At 40.0% G+C, this 25285-nt stretch overlaps 1 protein-coding gene across 2 annotated transcripts; it reads left to right on the top strand.

The window, feature by feature from the left end:
* Window positions 1–1058: 1058 nt before the first annotated feature.
* Window positions 1059–23880, top strand: LOC113145339 (fibulin-2-like). 2 transcript variants are annotated; one of them, XM_026331949.1, is made up of 17 exons: window positions 1059–1228; window positions 5031–6492; window positions 12253–12367; window positions 12766–12895; window positions 13842–14013; window positions 14336–14548; window positions 15292–15399; window positions 15955–16056; window positions 16908–17039; window positions 19733–19870; window positions 20602–20742; window positions 21050–21178; window positions 21757–21882; window positions 22289–22405; window positions 22531–22659; window positions 23049–23172; window positions 23491–23880. In XM_026331949.1, exons 2-17 carry the CDS (start codon window positions 5139–5141, stop codon window positions 23846–23848), a joined length of 3588 nt encoding a protein of 1195 aa, XP_026187734.1. In that variant the 5' UTR covers window positions 1059–1228; window positions 5031–5138; the 3' UTR covers window positions 23849–23880. The 2 variants fall into 2 exon arrangements, with proteins under 2 accessions (XP_026187734.1, XP_026187733.1); XM_026331948.1 differs by having other exon boundaries at window positions 1059–2951.
* The last annotated feature ends 1405 nt before the right edge of the window (window positions 23881–25285 follow it).

Genomic DNA, 25285 nt, shown 5'->3' with positions numbered 1-25285 from the left:
AAATATTCTGGATATTTTAGAGAATATCTACAACAAGTTAGGTTCATTATTACTGAAAACTATCATGAAACAAATCAGCTGCCACTTTTTATTTGTATGTAGCTGTTGCTGGGATTCCTGATGATATATTATATAATGCTATAATGGGATTATGTGTAAGGCTGATTCCACAGTCAAGTCCTTGTGAAATGACTCATGAAATGAACAGATAATGGACTGAGATTACAATATATCAATTTAGATCACCTCACACACTACCTCTGTGATCTAACAAAGGTTACAACAAGCACAATGATGCTATATCCACCTGTTTAAACAAAGGCAGAAGAGCAGGACAATGCATCACACAACAGACAGATAACATTAACGCCTGCAGCATTAGGGGGCCCAAGTAGACAATGATGTCACGATCACTGGCATCAGTCTTAATGAAAATCCAGAATATTAAGGCTCTGCTATCATCGAAAGAATGAGGCAAGAATGATTTCATTCTGCTTGGAGTACAAATAATAAACACAGTGTATTAAACCATAAACTTTAATTTAATATTCTTAGTGTGAAATAAAGAAAGTGCCCATTAGGTAGATTATTGTAAGGCAGGGTTGCAGTTGGTGGGCTTGGACAATTAGTAGTGGCATAAGTCACCATTCAAACACGCGTGAATGAGAAATTACAACAGTGCGGGGTGCAATTATCTCTCTCGAATCAGTGCATGTCAAATGAAATTACCTTGCAGGCTAAGAGCCATTACTGCTTTGAGGGTTTCTTGCCCCAAAAGAGTGAGAAGAGGTCAACTACTGTGGGGGGACAGGCCATTTAGTCTCTACCTGCAACATGAGGACATTTCTACACTATTTGAAGCCAGATGGCCTCAAATAGTCTAAACCTGCAAGATAAGAAGCATTTTCGGGATTCATTGGTATTGTAAGATAATCTATTTTTATGCAACTTCTGGAGTGGCAGTTGCCAAAATAAGCCAGTGTATTGCAAAATACATGTTGCTGCAGGTGGTTTTGGGTAATGTGCATTAAGTAATCTTGGTCATTTGTACAACATGTGTAGAAGAAAGGCTTGTGTAAAATATTTATTCCTTTCATGGTGATTTTAGCAGCTGAAGGGTGTTTGCTTAGTTGCCTTTTAGGGTCCACGGGGCAGGGCTGTACAGAAGAGTGACCACAACTTCCCAGGGGATTAGCCAGCTCTAGGACCACTCAGCTCGTCTGTCAAGGTAAATAATGATTGTATAAGTGAGCTGAACTTGTGTTCAGTAGATATGTGTCATGCATGTATATGTATTCATTTCACTGTGGTGAAAAAATCAACCAGGTACAATTCAGGTTACCGTATCACTGAATCAAAACAATCAGTACAGTGGTTGTTAGTATGAATTCTACCAACCTACGCAGGTCACAATATAGTACATTTACAGTAGAGATAATTTTGCTTGTTATCAGTGATGTGGAATCAAGGCTTGACTGAGGCAAAAATTGGATCTTGGATTTTTTGTCCAACACAATTTGTTAGATATCATTAGGTTGGGTGATATCTGGGAATTGGACTAGTTCCAATGTAATTGGACTAGTGTACTCACCCAGTCTTGACTGACTCTCAGTATAGAAAATGAACCAGTGAGCCAGTTCTTGGCCAAAACCATTTAAAATTAAAAATGATTCAATTATATTGGTCCTGAAAGTGTGTCAGCCCACTTGGAAAATTCCCAGTGTACCAGATTACCAGTCCATCACTGTGTAGACGGATACTGCATGAGTCTTCATAGTATGTGACTGTGGAGCTGTGAATTTAATTATAGTGAACAAAGGATAGTATTTTGATTAAATGCTGTCATTCTAAGGAAACTCAAGCTCCAAGAATATTATACAAATCAATGGCTTGTCTGTTAGGACAGATGAGCAAAGGTGGTACTTTTTCCATACTTTTTTAAGGTACAGTTTAAATTGGTTTGACTGACAGGAAAGAAATAAATGTAATGTTAATTTCTTATTGCAATAAATTACACGTGAGCTGGCTCCACCCATACAGGAAACATGTAGACCAGGTTAAGAAAGTTTGGAATGGGGGGGGGGTGGCCACAAGAATAAAGCGGACACTAATTGATCTCTGTAACTGAATAGTCAAAGGAGACCCCTGAAACAAAGTGACCACCGGCCCCAGTGCCCCTTGTGCCTGTTTGATCAGTCTGTTCATCCACTGAGGCAGCTTTTGTCTCAGTTACCCTAAGATCAAACTAGATTAAAATGAAGCGACACTGAAAAAATTAAATTCACTATGGTCTGTTTAGAAGAGGCACATGCATGGTGTGTAGTATCTTTGCGTACTTTATCAAATTTCAGTAATTACAGCTGTAATATAAATAACCTATCCAAAGAGCTCTGTTGATGAAGATCACAGACATCATGTGATGCCTAATGATGCTTGTATGAGCTTGATTTATCATTGTGGCATCTGTGGGAGTAAACAGAAAGTCTGTCAGTAATTTGGCATCTATTTGGAAGCTGTGCAGCTTTAAATATACTGAGGTCGTGCTGTAATAGTTGTGAACGAGCTAGTCTTACTATTGGTTAAGACACCTTTTTCTGTGGTATTTTGTTTCTCATTTTGTTCTTACAGAGACTTTTATCCAGGATCCCAATCAGCTTTGGGATCATCACAGTATTTTTCTAGGTATAATGTTGACACCACAGATTTTCCGTTAAGTAATCTCTCCATTACAGTGACTCAAAATACGATCGTATTTTGAGTCACTGTAATGGAAAAAAGCAAACCAAAATAATTTCGAAAGAGTTGGAAATTCTGTACAAGATTGTCCCGCCCCCCTCACAAAAAAAAAAGGAGCGAGGAGGCTCCCAGCCTCCGAAACAGAGTCAGGGTATTAACTTTGTGCACAAGTTTCCCTCAGGAGCACAGCAGTACTGCAAGATCCCAGACGCAAGGTAGGCAACGTGACTTTTAGAAATAAAAACCTTCGATGTGAATGAACAACTTGATACATGGAGAGGTTTGATTTCCACTGGACAGATCCCACGGGACAGCATGTGTAACCTGGAAAATCTAATTAGACCTATACCTTTGTGAATAACAGTCATCATCGATACCGTGTGTTTATGTGAGAGGTGATAGTTGTCTGATGTTTCTGGCTCTAACTGAAATGTGCGTCTTCTGACACTAAGCTCTAAGGCTGAGTCCTGTTCAACTCACATTTAGGCAGAATTTAGTGATTTAATTATGAAGTGACTGAATGTTGAACTGCTGAGTGTTCACTTTGCGTTCAAACGTTATTTCATTAAAAAGCGAGTCGTACTTTAATATTTTCCTCCCACAGAATATTTAACTGCGTGTTCACTCACAGACTGAGGTGCTGTATTTCTAGATGTGGGGAAACGGTGCAGTGTGCGCGCGTGTGTGTGTCTGTGTGTGCGTGTGTGTGTGTGTGTGAGTCACAGTGAGCAAAAGGGTGAAGGTCAGTTTTTGGCTGCGGGGTTGGGCAAGGCAAACATTTCCCAATCCGATAACTGAGCAAAAAACCCAAACAACTATTTTATTGTTTCATTCACAGAAAACAGCTCTATCCATATGTTAAAGAGCACAAGCATCACGTGTCTCTACATCATAGCGTCTTTGTCCTCTGCTAAATTTACACTTCAGGCCACTTTTAGACAGTTTGGGTTTGGTGCCTTTGGCTGGGCCCAACGTGGTTGAAGCACCATAGCAGAAAGTCTGCAAGATCTGGTAAAATGATTTTGTACTGGCAGCACACAAAGACACCATTGATTCTCTACACCGAGGTACAGCGAGCTTTGTGTTCTCTGAAATGCCTGACTCATGAAGGAACACAGAGCTGCAGAGGTGATTTTGAGGACCTGTAGATTTTTAGATTCTTTTGATTATATTTTACTATTTGATTTAATTTTCATTACTTTCAAATATATGCGCAGTACTCTGAAGTAGGTTTCCCAGTATCAGATACTGATTTATAGATTTATAAGTCATAAGTACTTGTAGATAGCATGGGCTTTTTGTGTTTTGAGGTAATTTGTGAACAGCTGCTCCTATTTTAGCTGGATTCTGTTCCAAAGACATTGAGTTTAGGGCATTTAAGGAAAAATGTTTTAACAAAATAGGCTGTGGAATGACCACTAAAACTGGGTACAATCATTTTAGGAAATGTTTAAAGACAACTTTAACAATTAAGTTAATCTCTAAATTTGGAATAGACTTTAAAGCACCAAAAGTAACATAAGTTTCTTTGATTTGGCCCAAATACAAGCAGTGGGGAAAAACAGGAAACGTTAAACAGAAAACACCTGTTTTTCAGTATGTTTTCTGATTTGCAGTCACATCACCTACTCACAGGATCAGACCTGTCACATTCAGGTTTTGTGCTGCCACTATGCTGCCACTGCTGATGCACAAAAAGAACCTTCAGAAAACTCATCAAATGCATTCAGCCATGTTCATTTTATGCACTTCGACGCAAACTATTACAGTAGTTTGATGAATCAGTTTATGCTCCACCAGATATTATTAACAACAGACTCAAATGACTGTACAGTATTTGCACAACATCCCAGCCTTATTCTGTGGAAGCAGACAATTTTATAAGAATGCATATGCTGCAAATTGATATTCCAGATAAGCAATCCTTTGCACAAAACAATCAACACACTGTTTGATATGGCAAAGTACAATATTGTCATAGAAGGGAGGGTTTGTTATTTCAGCAGTGTTTTTTCAACTATTCACAATTTTTGTTGGATTATTATTATACATATTTCTTTCAGTATGCCTTACCTTTGGCCAGCTTTCCATGTGCAATCAAATACAAACCACAGCTTTCATCTCCTGTGGTGCCAAAAGAGTAGGCATGGAAAAATGTGCATTTGGCAATTGGTCAAATTAAAGACATGCTACTAGATGTTTTTGATAATAACCAGCAGTAATAATAAGACAAGCTGAATGCTTGATACATTTTATGCTGTAAATATATGATTAACCACTGTTTACTTTCACAGGCTGAACAAGACAAAATTAGTTCTCATGTGGAATACAGTCTACTCTGAAGAGCTCATTTTGAAGAACTGACTTAAAATATTTAAACTTTTTTGTACTTTTTTTGCAAAATGAAATTTCAGGAGGCAACATTGTTTTTATGTTGGATGATTCTGTCCTTGGACATCTGTCTAAGCCAGAAAGACTGCACAGGTGTGGACTGTCCTGTTCTGCACAGTTGCATTGAAACAGTCTTAGAGAAAGGTGCATGCTGTCCCACTTGTAAACAAAAGGGCTGCACCTGTGAGGGTTACCAATACTACGACTGCATCCAAGCAGGCTTCCAGAAAGGGAAAGTCCCAGAGGGGCAATCTTACTTTGTGGATTTTGGAAGCACTGAATGCTCATGTCCCCAGGGAGGAGGGAAGATAAGCTGTCATTTTATTCCGTGCCCTGAAATTCCCCCCAACTGCATTGAAATTTTACAACCTGCAGATGGATGTCCACAATGTGGGCGGATCGGCTGTACCCATGGAAACAAGAAGTATGAGGCGGGACACTCCTTTCAGATAGACAGGTGCCAGGTTTGCCACTGTCCTAATGAAGGTGGAAGGTTAATGTGTTCACCTGTCCCGGGTTGTGACCTTCGTAATGTTAATAAACCCATGCGGGTAGCAACCACCGAGAACAGTCCTCTGAGAGACATTAGCAGCCATCATGAAAGCCAAAGTCCTGTAGAACCATTCTCAAAACTGACACTGGGAAACACTCTACCACTGTACAAGCAAGACCCACCCAGTTCTGGCACAGAGGATTATGACTACACATTGGCAGTGCCGACATCTTCCGTAATCCATGCGGCCAAACTGCTAGAATCCACTCCAGCAGCACCAGCTCAGCCAGAGTCAAGCTTTACTTCCTTCAGCTCCCAGTATGACAGCAGACATGAGCTGAGAGAGACAAAAAAAAGCCCAAATACAATGAGGAGCAGTGAGGATGAGGTCACACATAGCATGGATCCAACCACTACAGGGGCTCAGAGTGAAACCTCAACATTACAAACAACTACAACCACACAAAGAGTGGCTGCCTCAGAGAGCCATAGGCCACAAGAGGAAACTGGCGAAAGGGCCATTAGACACAACAGTGACAGAAACAGAGCGGTGCAGGACACTTTGAAAGATACAGTATATACTACTCATGCCAACAAGGGGAGAAGGCACTTTAGTCACCACAAACATAATCAAGGCAGTCACAACGAAAATCAAGGCAGTTTCCATTCTGCTGGCCAAAACGGACAGGAGAAAGATTCAGTGGAGCACAGGCCTCCGATCAGTAAAGAGGAGCAGGGCTTGTACCCCACAGTCCAGTTCAGTGCCACCAGCAGAACTCCAGTCAGGATGAGAGAGGATGGTGAACAGGTTGAAAGCCAAGCTCAAGCCGTCTACAACTACCAGCCTCAGGATTTGGAGAGCAACACAGAAGGTCAGTTTGCAATATTATACTAAAGAATGTTAGCCATTGGAAACAAATGAAATCAGAAACACTGAATGTTTTGATTCATTTAGTGCATACCCCCAAATACATCTATTTTTAGACTAGTAAAGACAGTCAGACACCTACTTTTTCAGAAGACATCTTGCTTTTTCTTGTCTCACATCCTGTCTTTTGAAAAGGAATTCATAATCACTCCATTCAAGCTGGCAGTGGTCCAGGAAAAACAATTGTCTATGGAAAGTCTGTTTTCCCTTGATAGCATTTATCTACCTTGCTCAGAGGAGAAAACTATACTTACAAATATTCATTTTCATGCATTCAAGTTTAGAGCACACACTATATTTATTTCCCAAAGGTTTGTAAATGGAAGTTAATACTGAGCCTGGTGCCATATTTACATTACTATGCCTTGAATATGTCTGATAAATCCTGTTAGATCAACTGAAACTGCAGTTTCTCTGTGTGCTTTGAGACTACTGGAGTTATGCTTCCTGTCTGTATTCTTCATATGATCGTGAGCATGGTTTCAAATAGATCAGCGTCCTTCATGGCATGTAGGCCCATCTGTTGCAGGCACTGGGACAGAAAGCGGATGATAAATGAGTGGGATGTCTAGAAGATGAGTTGCACTACATTGTAAAATCTGAGAAAATAAACCATGTTTTATTCCATTTACACTAAATCTATGTAAAGATATATAGATATGCATTCATATATGTACATATCCCTCATGAATAAATGTGCATACACGAGAAAGTATGAAAAAAATCATACTGTTCTATAAATGCTAATGATTAATGAATTTCCTGCCAAGGAAAACCTGATTACATCATAATTTCCCTGTATTTTATAGCCCTGTGGCACACTGTAGTCTCACTTTATTAGAAGACTTCCCTGCAATGCAAGTGATCTGAATTATGAATGAGTGAAATGTATTAGCCTTGTCATTTCATCCACATAACCATTTTCAGTTACAGGACTACTAAAGAAAAAACTTTAGCTTTTGAGAACTCATTCTTACAAGAGGTGTTGTAAGAAGCTGACAGCTAACAACAATTTAGGGCTGTGTTAACCTACACCATGCTTTTTGTGGAGACCTGTCAGGACTTTCTGTCCTTTCAGCACCTGGCCTCCATAGGTATAGTGTATCCTGAACGCGTATTTGAGGTGTTTCTGTGGGACTAAACTCTAAAGGTATCTGTGAAGTTCATTTACCAGCATAAAGTTAGAGAAAAGGTTATTAATGGACTGTTTGTTACTGTTTGCCATGACAAACCTGGTGAAGAAAAGTTACAGGCTCAGGTCAAGTCTGGGTGAAATGTGGAACTATGTGTGGATGCTTGCGAGCCAATACAGAAACTCTTTTATTTATTCTAGGAAAAAAAAAAGTTTGCTTTGACAGACACCAATAGAGCATTTCCACAACATCTATAAAGGCATTAGGATGATGTTCAGATATTTCATTTCAAATTATAATTTCATGGTAAAGACTTTGAGAAGGAGGGTCTTCTTCAGGGATAAGAAGGTTGAACTAACTGGTCTGGCTGCTTAGTTTTTAGGTTGAAACGACTTTTTTGAAAGTTCACTGTTGAAAGTTGTTGGACTAAGGAAATATTCCCAAAGCAGTGGCATTTTAAGGGCAAAGACCCAGCTCATAGCAGACTTGACTAATGCCTCTTGTCAATGCAGTTAGTCGAGGATGACAAAATAATTTGGAGAGGAAAAGAGAAATCATGAATAACAAGCACACAACCATTTTTCACTAAATTACTGAATTTGCCCTCTCTCTTTCCAACCAGACGCAGTGTGTTCTCAGAAGAGGGGATGTGATTGTTTAGGCGTTCTGATGCTTGGCTGGTGTAGGATTTCCTTAGGGTCCTACCTGTGAGCAGCATAATACCCATGTGATGAATGAGACCACTGTTGTGGCTTGATTGCCAGACGCTACTCACTGCTCTCTCATGAGCCGGAGTGATTATTGGTCTCCCAAGAGGCTGCTGGTTTCCCAGTGTTCTCAGTAATCACTTCATCAGAAGCACACCTTCAGACATGCTTCCTACAGTCAAAAAATTTGAACTAAGCTAGAAGAATGTTAGACAGATTGCAGATAGACTAATGTAACACATAAATATATATAAGAAGTGAGGTGAATGTAGTGTTAATTTTCCTTTGCGATGAAAAGGAGGGTGAGAAGAACATAGCTGGCTAAAATCAAAATAAAAAATAAAAACATCTACACTAAATGTAGGAAACCACACATAAAATAGACTCACAAGTTAAGTAGAGAGAGGCTGGTGATAAATCGTAACACACTGAGAGATCTGCTTCTTGCCCATATCTGTATTTCTGTCAGTAACACACAGGCAAAGTGCAGCTGTATACAGATGTCATCAAACCTACAATCAATTATGTTTTCTCCTCCAAATATGAACCTTTTTGTTATATTCACATTTATGCTTACTGACCTGATTTCTAATAAAATGGATGGACAAGGAAATTGGACAGAAGTTGCTAATTCAGGGCTGTGGAGAATAATTGGAAAGAGGAATGCAGCAGAATATACTTTAACCAATTTAATATGTAAGTCTCTAACACTGATGTTACATTATGGGTGTGTGGGTTCTTGACTGTGCCAAGAACTCATGTGACATCTTCAGAAAACACAAGTTTTAAATTGCAGTATTTCAATGCACCATTATCGACAGGTTCTGACAGTGGGCTCATTTGAAATAAGCTGTGCCTTGAGGAGGAGAGCAGGTGGCGGCAGCAGGGGGCAGTGACAAAAAGGTGCAGACAAGACAGACAGCTTCTAACATTTTCAACAAGCTTCACAGTCTGTAGAGACACTCGCATTCCATTAGATCTGTTATCAGACCTCTGTGTCCAATAGTTGTTTGAACAGAGCTCTTTTAAATAACAGGAGCACTGTTAAAATGATACAGCATTTATAGTACCTTTAGCTTTTACAGTTTAATCTCCAGATTACTTCAATATCTTACATGAAAATGTATAAAGCAGTCATCATATCATCACAGATAAATCTAACACATCATCAAAATGCACAGGGAAAGAAACACAAGGCAGAAGTTTTAATTGTTATTCTGTCAGATATTTAGACTGTCAGGGCCTTATCTCTAAGGACAGATTATTTTAAGAATTTGAAATACTGCTTACCAAGAGTTTTTGTATAAAACAGTGTGCCACCAGCTTTTAGATCAACCTAATATCTGAGTCTCCAGGCTCACATTAACTTGTTACAACCTCCGTTACAACTTCAAAAAGATGGATCACACATTTGTTGGCTCATAATCTCAGGGGGATTAAGCCTGAAGTTGTCAATAATTAAAACCTGTATTGGCTGTTCTGCAAATGAAGTCATGGTAATAGCAGGAGAGCCCTCCCTCTTATGTCATGGCCAGCTGTTCCTGGAGAGTGATTATGAGCTACAGAGGAGACACAACACATATCTCTGAAAGTAGTTATGTTGAAGGTGAGAGGAACTTTTTAGTCCCTCCCTCCCAAGATTAACACACAGACATTCTTTTAAGCTTTCAGCATAAATCATCTGTCATGTCCAACCACATGAGCATGTATGTTGAGGGCCCTTGGCATGTGTTGTTCTTCACATTGTTGGTTCTTTTCTCTCCAGCCCACCTGTATTGTAAATCACTGCCAAGTTCACAAAAGAAAAGACATATGAGCTTTGATTAGTGGCAGTGCACTGTTTTATGACACCCCCAGACATGTTGAGAGTTGCCCTTTTTTGGTTGTTATTCAGGCTCAATGTTTTCAGAGGGTGTGATGTCACTAGTTTTGGATTTGGACAAGAGCAAAGCATCTGGTCTTAATGCTAGGCTAATGGACAGATATAATGACAGGTCTGGAACAGAGAGATGCTCCTCCACCATCTCTCAAGTATGTATTTTAGATTTCCCTTCTGCAAGCACAATAAATCAACTAAGCTAATTACTGCACAGCTGAATGAAAGAAGTTGCTATATAGTCTAGAGTTAATTAGAAGGTATGTCACAACGACAGGAAGAGACCTGGGTAGATATAGCTTGGCTAAAATGGTTTATCACTGTTTTCATCCTCGGTAACTATTTTAGTGAAATGTAGTTTCCCTTCAAAGTCACTTCGGGCGCTACATGCTTTGTAAACATATCCATAAACTGTATTTATTATAACTCTGTTTACAGTACATACCACATGCTTACTGGACACATGGAGCACATTTGTGTAATCTTCATGATGAGGGAACTGATTTCACCAGGAGAAAATGAATAGGAAGAAAAGGAAAGAGGATGCGTAATTATATTGTCTGTCTTACTGAGGTTCAAAGGGACTGTTTATCTGCACAGCTGGCACAGATACTGTAGTTATGTATCAAAGAGTCATCATGCCTATCAAGGTTCAAATCTTCTCATTTTTAAACCTTTAAATTATGTATGCGGCAATACTCGCTCGCTTTGGAGTAGTTTCTTGGGTTGTATTGTTTATAGGTATGTCAAGAAAAATAAAGTGAGTGTGAAGGTTAAACTGCTAGAATGACATTGAGTCCTCATGTGTGTCGCAACTTTTAGAAAGTTGCCCATATCCTGCTGACTTTGGTGATCTTGGACCTTTTCTATTGGGGCCGTCATAAGCTTGACATTTGTGTGTTTTTGTGACGTATCTTTGCAGCTACTGAATGAATATAGTCTGTGCATTCAGGGTCCCCACAAGAAGAGCTGTAAGAACTTTGCTGAGCTTGTGACTTATCCTGTAGTGCCATCATCACATCAAAATTTCGATTTGCCCAATACTTTGGGACTGAATTGCAAAACAAAGACATTCCCATCAACTTCAGCTGAACTCTGTGCACAAATATTAGCCTCCTAGAGCGGTAAACTTGACCTCTTAAACATTAGCATGATAAGCCTGTCATTATGAGCATACATCTATGTATATGTATATATCCCATAAATAGAGTCAAGCTGAATATAAAACTAATTTTGTGATTGTATTTGTTAATTGAAGTTGAAGTAGCATGAACGTTAGTAGCATTAACCCTTTATTCAAGTTAAAACAGAAAGAGTCAATAGGAAAAGTAGCATATATAATGTGTTATGTAGATTAAGATTTTTTCTATATTATATGCAGTGTGACTGACTGGAAAAACATGAATGCCAAACTGTGTCTTTTACAGTAGTGCAGAAGCCACAAATCAAAGCTGGAATGCACTGCTTGGTTGTTGAAGGAACACATATGTATTTCCCCTATAAACTAAATGATGTGTTTTTGTTCTGTCTGCACTCTGACCCAGTTTGAAATGAAGTTCTAATGTGTTATTCTTTCACTCTACCTCAGCTCTGATTAGCAGGATGTAACAAAAAAGGACAGTTTTACTCTGAAGGTAATTTTATTGAGTCTTGGGTTTCATACTTCCCCGCGCCAGTGAAAGTGAGAACAGATTGAAGAACTCTGAAAAGAAAAACACAGACTGTGCTAACTATTCTCGGCATGCATTCACCAAAAACAAACTAAGCCTATGAGACACATTTTGCACAAAAAATGAAATTCAGTTGCACTTCAAATTTTCTGTAAACCAGATTATACATCACCTCACTGACAGGATTCTATTATTGTGAATTTTAGCCATCCTATTCCAACTGCAATAACATTTTAATCCTTTTTCATGTGATTTCTCTGAACCCCTGTTGCACTGAATGGGATAAAGCTGGAACATGGTGTTTGTGTTTCATTATAGTGTCTGCCAAGGAGCTGGTCGAGACCTGCTGTGAGGCAGGGGAGAAATGGGCTTCAACTAATGGTCACTGCAAAAACATGGAGGTGCCCGCAAAAGATAGGCACTCCATCTGCTGGTAACACCATAATTAAACACCAGTCACATCATTTATCTCTTAACACATTGTAAATCTTAAATAATCTTCTGCAGAAAGGTAGCTGACTGCTTGTCTACTACATTAGACCTATCAACAAATGACATTAAAATCTATGAAAGGCAACAACAAACAAATGTTTGTGATTTTTAGCTTTTTCATTTACAGTCAGTCACATTCAAGTTCACATCTCTTTGGCAAATTATTAAGACTTTGTAAAGTAAAGTTTCTCATTCTAATTAAATTGATTGAAATCTGAATAGACGGTTAAGTCAGCTATAGCAACACTCATAATCAGGGTACTTGTCGTTGCTGTAGGACCATAGTTACAGTCTAGACACTTTTGTTTCTTTGTTATTGTGTGTGCTTTTCTCGGCTAGGACCGCCCAACAACAGTGCTGCCTCAGTTTCCTGAGAGAAAGCCGATGTTTGGCTGGAATCAACGCAGCCAGAGCCGGAACTACATGTGAAGAGGATGCGGGTGATAAGTGTGGGATTTATTCATACATGGCAAGTATTTGTGACCAAATAGTTCACTGGGTTCCCTGTCAAAATGAATGACATTGTACATTTCAAATTGAACCAGTCTGAAATGACATCAGTCACAGTAAAACTGAAAACGTGTAGATGGTAATAGTCAACACTATTTTGTTCTTGTGCCAATTCCCTGTTATTTAATTACCCTATTTAATTTAAAGAAACTAAAAAATTCCCACAGTCCTAAACATTCAACATTCATTCTTTAAAGCAGACCTTAGCTATTCAAAGGTCAGTTGCTTGGCCTCTCAAGAATAGTGGAAAAACATGGACTGATAATTGATGTGATAAAACAGTAGCTGTGGTAGACACAAGTTTTAATGGCAGTCAGGTTAGAGGGAGAGTCAGGTAATTGTGACTGTGTAGCTCTACTGTGTGCGTCTTCATTCTGAAAGCCATTCATTTGCCTTCTGACCTGTTAGTTGAACGATACTTTCTGACCTACACAGGGGCCCTTGAGCAGCATGGGGCCATTATCGACTCTATGCTGCAGTTCAGCTGTTAAATATTGGATTTCACCACCTTTCTGTGTGGCCCCTGTAAATTTAGTAACAACGTGTCACACTACATCAGAGCAGCCATTACTTCAGGTTTACGATTAGCTGTGCCCCATGCTCTTACAGTGGTGAGCTTCCTGAGAGGCTGTGACCAAGGGCACAGTTACCTTAAATTAAGACTTGTAACTATCAGAGGATAGTCCAAAAAGATAAAGAATGTCCAGTCACCCTTATGAATCTCTGAGGCTATTTAGACACAGCAATGCTTTCAGAATGCTAACATCCTCTACAATGGTAACATGCAAATACTTAGCATGTAATGTTTACCATATTCAACACCTTGTATTGTATTGTATTGAGTATTATAGACATATGTGATCTATATCTACATGTGTACATGTGAATGACTGTGTGGCCTGCAGGAGTGCTGTGGCTGCTGTTCACTGGGGCTGCAGTTCCGCAGTGAGGGGCATCCCTGCAAAGCTCACCAGCAACTGGGCTTCCACTGCAGGTACGTCTTTATAACCTGCTGTGAGGGGGAGCACACTGTCAGGGAGAGGCCTGCTCTCAACTCCACTACTCCGCCAATAAAAGGTACTGTCAACAATTGTTCACACACAAATATACAATCTTGTGTGGGTTTCACGTGAAGGGACAGGACATTATTGAGTGGGGAAATGTAATACACATCAGTGCACTGCCAGGGGAAAGCACTGACTTTCAGACAATCTATTTTTTTACACTAGTTTTTAAAAGGTTGCATGTGCTTGTTATGCTTTCAAATATAATATAAAATATAGAAAGTGTTTCCCCTTAAGACAATACAACTTTTTTAAATCTTTTTGTTCAGATAATTAAATGACTGTATAGTTTTAGAGCCTTTGAGAGCACCAGTCACTCTGTCTATGTGCTTTAGTATTTGACAGCCTGTACCCTAAAGAGGCCTTCTCCATTGGTGAAGAGCGGGAGAACACAGTGGAGGGCCCTGCTGAGGTGGAGGACATGGATGAGTGCCTGATATATGAGGGGAACATCTGCCACCACAAATGTGTCAACACACCGGGCTCCTTCCGGTGCGAGTGCTTCCCTGGATACGTGTTACAAGAGGATGCTTTCACTTGTGTACAAGGTAAAGAGAAGCTCACTAGTCTTATTGTATTTTGTCACATGGTGCTAGCAGATATTTCCTGATGTAGTAGTACACAGGAAAGCCGCTCTGTGTGCCGTTTGCACTTTGAAATATGATTAACAGTGTGAATTCCTGTCAGGAAGACCCCATTGGTTGTAATTTGTTTCTGAATTAACAGTATATCATTTTCCTGGTCTCTTTGAGGTCTTTCCTGTCTGCTGGGCCTGATGCTGCCTAATAATGGTTATTCTAATCACACACTAACATCCCTTTCCTGGACTGACAGCAGTGCTCCGCTAACTACTCTGCTGTTGTCAAAAAGCCTTTGAGCTACAAGAAAAACCTTTTCACTGTCGCAAAATCATTCTTTGCACAAGCTAAAAACAAGGACTGCTCAGATGTGTTTTCAGGCGATGCTATATGACTTTTCTGTGGTGTACAAGACTTTAATCAACAGTGGCTTTCAACAACACAAGCCTGTCTCAACAGGATACTAATGCCAGACCTCTCAACAAATTACAGTGATGTGACGGGGCTCACTAATAAAACCAAAGGTTTTGTCTGCAGGCTGTGTTTTTTCCTGTCTCACCTGTACTGCTATTACAACTTTAATCTGCAGCTATGAGCCTTATATCGTTGGATGAAGACAGACAAATTGCACAAGGTTTAAGGCTCTAAGACCACAGTAGTGGAATTGATTACACTGTAGTTCATCATGCCTGAGATTATTCATGTTTCTGCAGACAAGGTGGACGAGGAGAACAGACTGAAGGAGGATGACAGAGGAGCGACGGAGCCCACCTCACCTCTTCCTAGCTCCCACCCCTCCAGCCCACTCAATCCCTGTGAAGGTTGGAAACATTCAGCTTAATCAGAGGAGAGAGCTGCAGGCCTGACAGCTCGCAATGAGCACTTTCATTCATTCTTACATCCTAATCAGACTGGAGCATGCATGATGATGGAGCTGAATATGTTCAGAGGAGAAGCCAACAAAGGCTGCTCTGGACTGACTTATTATTTTAAACTCACCTTTTTATTGAAATGTTATTGTGCTGCAAATGTCAAATACAAGCATTGAGATTGTATCAAAGGTTAGTTTATTTTCAGCATCACTCATTCATTCTCAAGGGTTCTCCACATCATAATTTGTGCATGGTAACGTTTTGTTTCTCTTTGGCTTGGTTTCCATGGCACATGGGTGGAGGTCCACAACACCAAGGGCCAAAAGTAGGAAATATAATATGACCAAGTCAAGGATCAACCTGTACAAAGGAAATGAGCAAATAGGAAAACAGTAAATAGTGTGTCCCACGCAGAGCCATAAAGCTCCTCTTGGTTTTCTACTGCTGTGTGGATTAGTAGAACAGGGTATTTCATTTGACCTCACCACACTGTATTATTTTCAGGAAACAGCCCCTGCGAGCAACAGTGCATCCCTGTGGGCGGTAGGTCACAGTGCTCCTGTTTCTCAGGATTCTCCCTCAGGACTGATGGACACTCTTGTGAAGGTAAAGAAACAAAACAGAGTTATAAAACACTTTCTTACATCACACCAGGGTAGCATGTGGAAATTTTAGAAGTGAAAAATGGCTCTCAGTCTCAGCCCTTATTTCAGTTTTCTTCTGTAGCCAGAGGAGTTTGGTTCCAGTTGAAAAGAATTTCTTGGCAAGACCATCTGCCACTGATTTGTCTCTTTGTCTCATTGGTGCTTCTAGATTTTCTGAGGAGATAGTGCCATGACCTCCTTCACTCTCAGGAACACTGTGTGATGCAAAAACAGAACAGAATCAGGAGATGTTCTTTTCATCATCATTCATAGAGTATATCAGAGAGATTATACATGCACCTTCCATGCATTATCATTATCATGCATATTCTATATCTCACTGACTATATATCATACGCATCCTTTATTTTCATGCTGCTCTGAATGAGCATGGAATGGATGGTGTGTTTTATGCTGATCACCTACTGCTTTATGTGTCAGAGCCATCCTCCTGGGGTTATATTTCTAAGTTAAGCTGTAACCACTGGTCTGATTCCTGCGTGATGTTAGCAAACTGGCAGTGACACAGAGAGTGACTGTTGGCAAATTACTTACTGGGTGGATGCTATACCCAGTGGCATTGTCCCGAATCTCTCTCTCACAGGAAGGTCTGACCTGCCTCTTTAATCTGCCTCTAAATACTGTAGTGACCGTTCCACACAGACCACTGATCACTGGACTGTATTTTTGTACATCTCCTTGTCAGCTTTTCTAAATCTATTCAGCCAGCATCTTATTCTATGTACTTTTCATTATGTATTCTTGTTCTTCTCATTGACACATTTGGCTTTTATTCTTTTTGTCAACGTCCAGACATAAACGAGTGTTTGTCCGTTCATGCCTGCCAGCAGAGTGAGCGCTGTGTGAATACTGCAGGGAGTTATAGCTGTCAGAGAGTGATCACCTGCCCCCCCGGGTACCAGATCAACAGCGACGTTTGTGAAGGTACACCACATCTCATCACTGCCACGTTATAGGCAGCATTAAAACATTCATTTTCACCCACAGCAAATGTTACAAATACCATCAGGATGCAATTTGTATTACTGCATACTCACAATGTACGGAAGGCACATTGTTCAGGAAAACAATCACTTTTCCCACCACTGAAAATAAGTATTGAAAATGAGAGTTTTAAAAAACTCTTCTCATCCAGTGATTATATAATTTCACATATGAGCACACAAACAAGAGGGAATAATAGGAGTTATGACTCCAGAGAAGTATTTCTATAGCATTTGCTTGCTGTTAACTCACTATAAAGAGGCCTGGCCTTGTGCCCAACTATGAGATGCAACAGTAAACCTCCCAGTATGTCTCATTATTTCCATGCACCATAAATTGGGCCAGTGCAGAGGTCTCATTCATAAAGCAGCAGCGGTGTTCAGCAAGAGGGACCCTTAAGATGAGTTTTAAATGTGCTGGAAGGGCTGTTTCCCACTGTCGATGGGTTTCTGTGGGCTCAGCCAAGGAGACACAGCTAATCTGCAGCTCCTTGTGAATGTAAACAATGTTCAATCAGGCAAAATGAGCATTTAACAAGAAAGTATGTTTAATGGTAAGCCTCCGAACAGCTGCCACTTTAGGATGTTGGCATAAGTGGAGTGTTTGAAGTGCTACCTATTTCCAAGTCATGTTTTATTAAGAGATTCTAATGTCTCATCACCACACAGAGAAAAATTTAAATGCTCTTACATCAGTATCCACTGTCTTTCTGAGTGTGTTAGAGAATCTTTAAAAACTGGACCACTACTTCTGTCATAATTCATAAACTGAATGCACCAATGTCATACATACATTTCAAAATCAGGACAAATGAAATGCAGTATGATTTTCTACAGAGCATCCATCCATCCATCATCAATACCTGCTTATTCCTAACCAGGGTCCCAGGGATCTGCTGGAGCCTATTCCAGCTCTCTTTGGGTGAAAGGCAGGGGTACACCCTGGACAGGTCACCAGTCACACAGGGCCACATAGAGACAAACAACCTCACTCACTCACACTCACTCCTATGGGCAATTTAGAGTCACCAATCAACCTGACATACATGTTTTTGGACTGTGGGAGGAAACCAGAGTACCTGGAGAAAACTCACCTTGTCCAAGTAGTATCCAGGCCTGACCCTTCTTGGGTTAAATTCTCATGAATTTGAGAGTGTGAGAGAATTTTCTCGCCCTTTCTCGGTTCTATGAGCCAGTTGGCGTCACTGGGTGGGAGGTCACTCCCAATCTCACACACATTTATCCTGCTTCCTGGCTTTTCCCTCTGTCTACGTCAGTGTCAGGCTCACTCAGCTCTTGTATCAGGAGCAAGTCACTTTCTGCTGATTAGAGTCCTGCACTATATGAACAGGGCTGTCAGAGCTGTTTTTGACCTCTATATAGCAATTATAGTGGTAAAATCCTGCAAGCCTGTTTAAAAACAGAAGACACTCATGGATTATGCACACACACACACGCACACACACACACACACACACACACACACACACACACACACACACACACACACACACACACACACACACACACACACACATGCAGCATGATTTCCCCCCACCTTTGGTTCATATGGCAACAGATATGGAAGGCTTATTGACAGAAAATAAATCTCTTTGTAGACAGGTGCTAGAGGACTCAAGGAGGAATATTTTGCGGTGTTCGCTCACACAGTGCACAGGAAGACTAATGCATGTGACTTCCTCTGGTTCGATTCATTAGATGTTTTCATCTAGTGGAAATAAGTGAACTGTCATATGCCTGGGAGTTTGAGGGTTCTTCGCAGTATGTTAGCTATTCCTTTCACTGCACTCTTCTGAACTGAGAGCTCTGATGTTGTTTCTGGGATCTGTTGGAGCCACTCTCCCAGTTTGGGGGTCACAGCCCGAGGGTGCTGATTACCACAGGGACCACTTGCCTTCACCTTCCACATCTTTTCTAGTTCTTCTTTCAGTCCATGATATTTCTCAAGCTTCTCATGAATCTTCTTTCTGATATTGTCATTTTGACCTCTGGACTTCCAGCCCATACTCGGCACAGATGTTCCTGTACACTATGCCAGCCACTTGGTTATGGCGTTCCATGTATGCCCTGCCTGCTAGCATCTTACAACCTGCATATATATATATATATATATATATAGGTTGTAAGCACGCGTGGCTGGCATAGTGTACAGGAACATCTGTGCCGAGTATGGGCTGGAAGTCCAGAGGTCAAAATGACAATATCAGAAAGAAGATACATGATATATATATAAAGAAAGAAAGATACATGAGATATATATATATATATATATATATATATATATATACATCATAGTATGTATAAGTAATCCAATTCTTTTACTCTTTGTTGACGTTACTGGCTGTATTGACAAATATATATATTATGACAAATGACCTGCAGTAAAAAGCAGTACTTCTACTCATTTATCTCATTGTATCTCTATCTGATTTAACCACAGTGCCATCCAGTGGTGAAGTGGTCACATTACAGGGCTGCATGGTGCAGCATGCACTGTTCATAATATATGTAGTGCAGTATTAGACTAAAACTAATTAGGTTTGATTTGTGCTTTATCTGCAGTTAATCATTTCCTTTGTTGTCATTAGCTCATTTATTTTTCTTCTCCTGCAGATATCAATGAGTGTGTGCAGAGGAGCCATAACTGTGGCCTTGACTTTGAGTGTGTGAATACAGAGGGCTCTTTTAGGTGCAACCCCAAACCTCGCTGTTCTGTGGGATTTACCCAGGATGCACAAGGAAACTGCATAGGTGTGAAATTCACTTTCTTTTAGAGACATCATATAATAATCAATGTCCATTAAAGTGCTGTATTAGTTCCCAGTCTTAGATATACAGTAACAAGCAAGCAAAGGGCTGGATGCCCCCAGAATAACAGATATGCACACAGTAGATAAGAGACATTTAATAAACAAATTTTAAAAATCCAGTGCTGTCAACTTAAAAAACTAAATGTTGAATTTGGAGTGAAAATATCAATGTACAGTCTAAAAGGATACCCAGTCTAAAAAGATACATATAATAAGTAATAGTCTGGGCCAATGCACAGTTGTACACTGTGCAGGTGAATCAGCAGATCTGCAGTGACACAGGGGTTAAATGCCACACAGACGGGAGATCAGAGGGGTTGCTGTTAGGGGCTACAGAGGGGTGGATAAAAGCCAGTCCTCTGTCCTCCAGTACAAAATGATGAAACTGTGGAATTACCCCCCAGGGGCAGGAACTGGGGCATGTTGAGGCAACCAGCACCACTGTAAAAGGTGTGTAGAAGAAATGCTCAGAGAAATTATAAAATTGAGAAAATGTCAGACTCACACACAACAACATTATCCAGGGGAATGTAACTGTGTGATCTGTGCTTTCTTTGAAATCACAGTGGGGCTAAGGAACTGCCCTCTGGTCTCTTATGCCCTGCCTTTGTCCTCTTTGGTTTTCTGTCTTCTTCCTTTAGCTTAATCCCCTTCTCTCATTCTCTGCACCAGACATTGATGAGTGTGGTGCTTTGGCCCAGCCATGTAGCCCGGATTTTAACTGCATCAACACAGCAGGATCCTTCATGTGCCAGAGAAAGATAATCTGTAACCGTGGCTATCATGCCAGTCCTGATGGTTCCAGATGTATCGGTAAGATTTTAGTTAGTTACACATGAAGAATGTGAAATCACATTTGAGGTCATTGTCAGCAGAAGATGCAGGAAAGACAGGAGAGGTTTGGATTTATTTTGCTCTCGCACATCTATAAAAACAAAACATAAGTATTTCATTAATTATAATTCTATTATGTATTTTTAAAGAACGGGTAATATTATTTCAGAAATGAATAGGAGATTCAAAAAAGTTTGTAGAAGACAATAAAGTGGAATCATTTTTAGTCATTTTATTGATCACTTCATCATCTTGTTAACCTTTACCATTCATGTGTGCTGTATAGATGTGGATGAGTGTCAGAGCAGTCTGCATCGATGCAAAGAGGGCCAGCTGTGCCACAATCTGCCCGGTTCCTATCGATGTGAATGCCAGACGGGATATCAGTATGACTCATTCAGGAGAATGTGTGTGGGTATGTTGGACAGCACATACAAGTACAAGTATTTTTAAGAGAAAAACACTGAAACTATTTATGAGTTGTCTTTGCCCTACTCTGTCTTGCAGTTTCCAGCTCATTCTGTTGTCTACTTCCCTTCCTTTTGCCCTTCATCACTTTTTCACTTTCATTGTACAGTCACCCCTCTTCATTTTCTGCCTACTCTGCTGCTCTAGTTTATTTTTCCATGGTGCTGCTGTTTTCCAGGCCCTACTTCAGGCTCCTGCAGTAGCCACTGGGCTACACTTCACGCCTCTTGCTGCAGAAGGACTCCTCTGTTCTGTGCCTGTTGCTCCCTATGTTTGTGATTCACTGTGTTGTGACTCTCATAATAATGGACTCTGCTCAAATGTTTAGACTATCAGCAGGCAGCTGGTCCCTTCACTCTCATCAACATGAACTCAGACATGCACAAGAAGGCTCATGTACAGGGTTGTATAGGGCAACAAACCTGCACATGCTTGGTTGCACACATGCACTCCCACACATGGGTGAAAGCACACAAATGCAATACACACTTACGGAGGTATGATGACACTGCTTCTTCCTCTCAGATATAAATGAGTGTTGGCGCTACCCAGGCCGTCTGTGTGCCCAGACCTGTGAGAACACCCCAGGCTCCTATGAATGCTCATGTACCTCTGGTTTCCGCTTATCCGGCGATGGCAAGAGCTGTGAAGGTGTGTGTGTGTGTGTGCATTAATACCTGTGCGGGTGTTTGTGCATCCATGTGAGCATGTCAATGCAAGTCGTTGTATGTTTTGTGAATTTGTACAAGAAAATATGCCTGTGTGTGTATGTGTTAGGTGGTGTACCAGGTTTGTGTGTATGCATGAATAGTACAGGCTCCTAAACTGAACTGATATTAAAGCTAGCCACTGGACAGCATATTGCTGAAGAGGTATGACAGTTAAAGTTATTAGTATACTACTGTGTACTGTATATCATGCCATGCCTGCAAGCATGAACCAGTAAAAACATAGTTGGCTTAATAACATCATCTCATTGATGTTAGCATAAAAACACAGGGAAATCCTTTGATCGAGTGGATTCTGACAGTAATGAGCTCTAACCTCTAATCTGCAGATGTGAATGAGTGTTTAGCCAGCCCATGCAGTCAGGAGTGTGCCAACATCTATGGTTCCTACCAGTGTTACTGCAGACAGGGCTACTACCTCAGGGAGGATGGTCACACCTGTGAAGGTGCAGCACACTCATCACAAACATCATGTTTACATGTATAACACTTGTAGCATGTTATACGTGACACATTTTAGAATCAGTTTCTCAGAAATTACTTCCCGGTGCTTGTCCTCCTTATCACCCAGACATTGATGAGTGCTCCCGAAGCACTGGCCACCTCTGCACCTATAAGTGTGTGAACATTCCTGGCAGTTACCAGTGTGCTTGTCCTGCATATGGCTACACCATGTCTCCAAATGGACGCTCTTGCAGAGGTGAAAAAAAAAAAAAATGAAATGAAATGAAAAAATGCGTGTGCGCTTTGTATTGTACTTGTGTTGTTGCAAGTGTGTCTCACTAGTTTCTGCCTAAAATAGATTTTAAATGACTCGTTACCCATTTAACTTAACAAGAGTACAGTAATGGTTATGTTCAGATAAATATAATTGGTGCTTCAGTTTTGACTCACTAATAACACTGTCTAAAAAACTTTATTGGCCAAAATTTGTTGCCTCACTAATTTTAATAGAATTCTTCCACTTTTTTCCCACAAGGATAAGATTTCTTCTTTCAGCAATGAAGCTTTTCCTCCAAGGTTAATTGTCCTATGATTAACATGCTTTCCCTCCTCTCCAGACAGTAAACCATTAACTGTGTGTTTTAGATATCGATGAGTGTGCCACAGGGGCCCATAACTGCTCTCTAGCTGAGACCTGTTATAACATCCAAGGAGGGTACCGCTGCCTTTCTTTCAGCTGTCCACCAAACTACCGCAAAGTGTCCAACACGTAAGTTATGACTTCACTTTGAAACCCATACCCATGATGATGATGACGCCTCATTCAAAAGATTAAACTCTTTCTTTGGGATGTGTATGAAAGCTGATAATTCTCTGAAAGATTTAGTTTTGGTTTAAAAATGAGTAAGAAGCAGCCATTTAAAGTTGGCCAATATAACCTGTGTTTACTTATCGCCATTTTCAAACACAGCTGCTTCTTAAATATTTCAGTTATAATGCAATACAACTGTATTTATAGCATTTAGTTATGCTTCTCTTTATCTGTAACATGTTTGACCTCTCTGAATGTTCTTGTTTCTGTGTTTAGGCACTGTGAGCGGATCAGTTGTCCCAACTATCTGGAGTGTCAGAACTCTCCTCTGAGAATCACGTACTACTACCTCAGCTTCCAGTCCAACATCGTTATCCCTGCTCAGATCTTCCGCATCGGGCCCTCCCCTGCCTACTCTGGAGACAACGTCATTGTCAGCATCACACAGGGAAATGAGGAAAACTACTTCAGCACAAGGAAGCTGAACACTTACACAGGTGCTGTGTACTTACACCGGCAGGTTGAGGGCCCAAGGGATTTCCTCATTAATGTGGAAATGAAGCTTTGGAGACAGGGAAGGTTTACAACTTTCCACGCTAGGATCTATGTCTATATCACAGCCAACTCGCTCTAACAGCTGGGGTTGATCTTGGGCCACTGTGGATCCTAATACAGCCCAAAAGGACATTTAACATCACTGTTTAACAATGCCATAGGATATACAACTGCCATCATTGGTTTGAGTAGTTAACCTTGCTTATGTCCAGTTGAAACAAATATTGAAACACTGCTGTAAGAACTGATGGCTTTTGGTCAGTTTTCTGTTTTCACTGATATTGCATAAAAACTTTGTAATCTCAATTATCTTTGAATTTACATGGTATGGTTGCAGGAGGATCCATTAAAATGAGAATCTAAAATCAAAGATTTGGAGATATATATCAAGTAAATATATATATATATATACATATATATATATATATATATATATACATATTAAGTATATATATATATATACTTGATATATTACATCTTGTTAGGTTATTAAAAAATGTTTCTTTGTTGTGGTTGCATCTCCATCTTTCCATCTTGTTACACACACACCCTGCACTATATATATCGTACACTGTTTTTGTTCTGTCTCTGAAGTATTTTAAAAACTTATTTAATAATACTCAATATTGTGTATTTTTGTATCCCTGTAATGAGACACATTATGAATGGATGTATCATATTTTTATGCTAGGTTCTTAAACTGCAAAGTATTTTAGTAAAATATTTTAATAAAACACCTCTGTGGTTTTGTGTGTATTGGCTGCAGTGCATTCATTAAGAGGAAAATTGTTTGCTGAGAAAGTGAGTGCAGTATGTTTTTTGTATTACAACCATGACAACACCTGACAATCTTCTTGGCTTATGCACCAGTTCATGTTAATACACTGTATGTATTGAATATTATTCCTCAGTACAGTTGTTAAAGTATATAATCCATTCTTGTCAGGGCATGTCACGCAGTAAATATTCGTTCCTATTTACATACCTCTTCACACCTTGCTTGTGAACTCAACATGAGCGTTATCCAGCAACACATGCCAGTTTGATGCACACACATATTTTATTACAGCTAATAAAAGAAATTATCTTGTGGTTTTTGATATCTGAAATAAAAAAATATTATAGTCTTCATATATTTATGTGTAAGGTCTTGTAGATCTGACAGCTCCATCTACTGCAGTTGGCAACATAGGAAGAGTTACACTCCCACCTACAGGATCAATGCAGCCCTGCGCCCTACAAATTTCGACTTTCTTCAAACGTAGTTTTATGCAACAACATATTCTTAAAAAAACAGGGGAAGGTGAGAAATCTGAACCACATAAAATGTAAACATTTTATTAACTAAGCAGTTAATATAATTTTTTATTATAAAGTAATCTGCCCAGAGTTCAGTGAACCTCCTTGACCTGCTGTAATCATCGGAAAGGGTGTGTATTTCTTTGTGACAGCTGTATTAATGCATGTTGAACATCCAAACAAAGCTGCTTGCCAGCTTGCTTTCTGTTCTCTCGTA

Source organism: Mastacembelus armatus, chromosome 7 (assembly GCF_900324485.2).
Source record: "Mastacembelus armatus chromosome 7, fMasArm1.2, whole genome shotgun sequence".
NCBI lineage: Eukaryota > Metazoa > Chordata > Actinopteri > Synbranchiformes > Mastacembelidae > Mastacembelus > Mastacembelus armatus.
This window is presented reverse-complemented; position numbering and strand designations above follow the sequence as displayed.

What these genes read in the sequence shown, in the direction of transcription:
- LOC113145339 (XM_026331949.1), top strand. Translation starts at nt 5,139, where the DNA reads ATGAAATTTCAGGAGGCAACATTGTTTTTATGTTGGATGATTCTGTCC. An exon ending in GATAGGCACTCCATCTGCTG is followed by an intron (nt 12,368 to 12,765) that starts GTAACACCATAA and finishes TTTCTCGGCTAG; the next exon opens with GACCGCCCAACAACAGTGCT. An exon ending in CCCACTCAATCCCTGTGAAG is followed by an intron (nt 15,400 to 15,954) that starts GTTGGAAACATT and finishes TATTATTTTCAG; the next exon opens with GAAACAGCCCCTGCGAGCAA.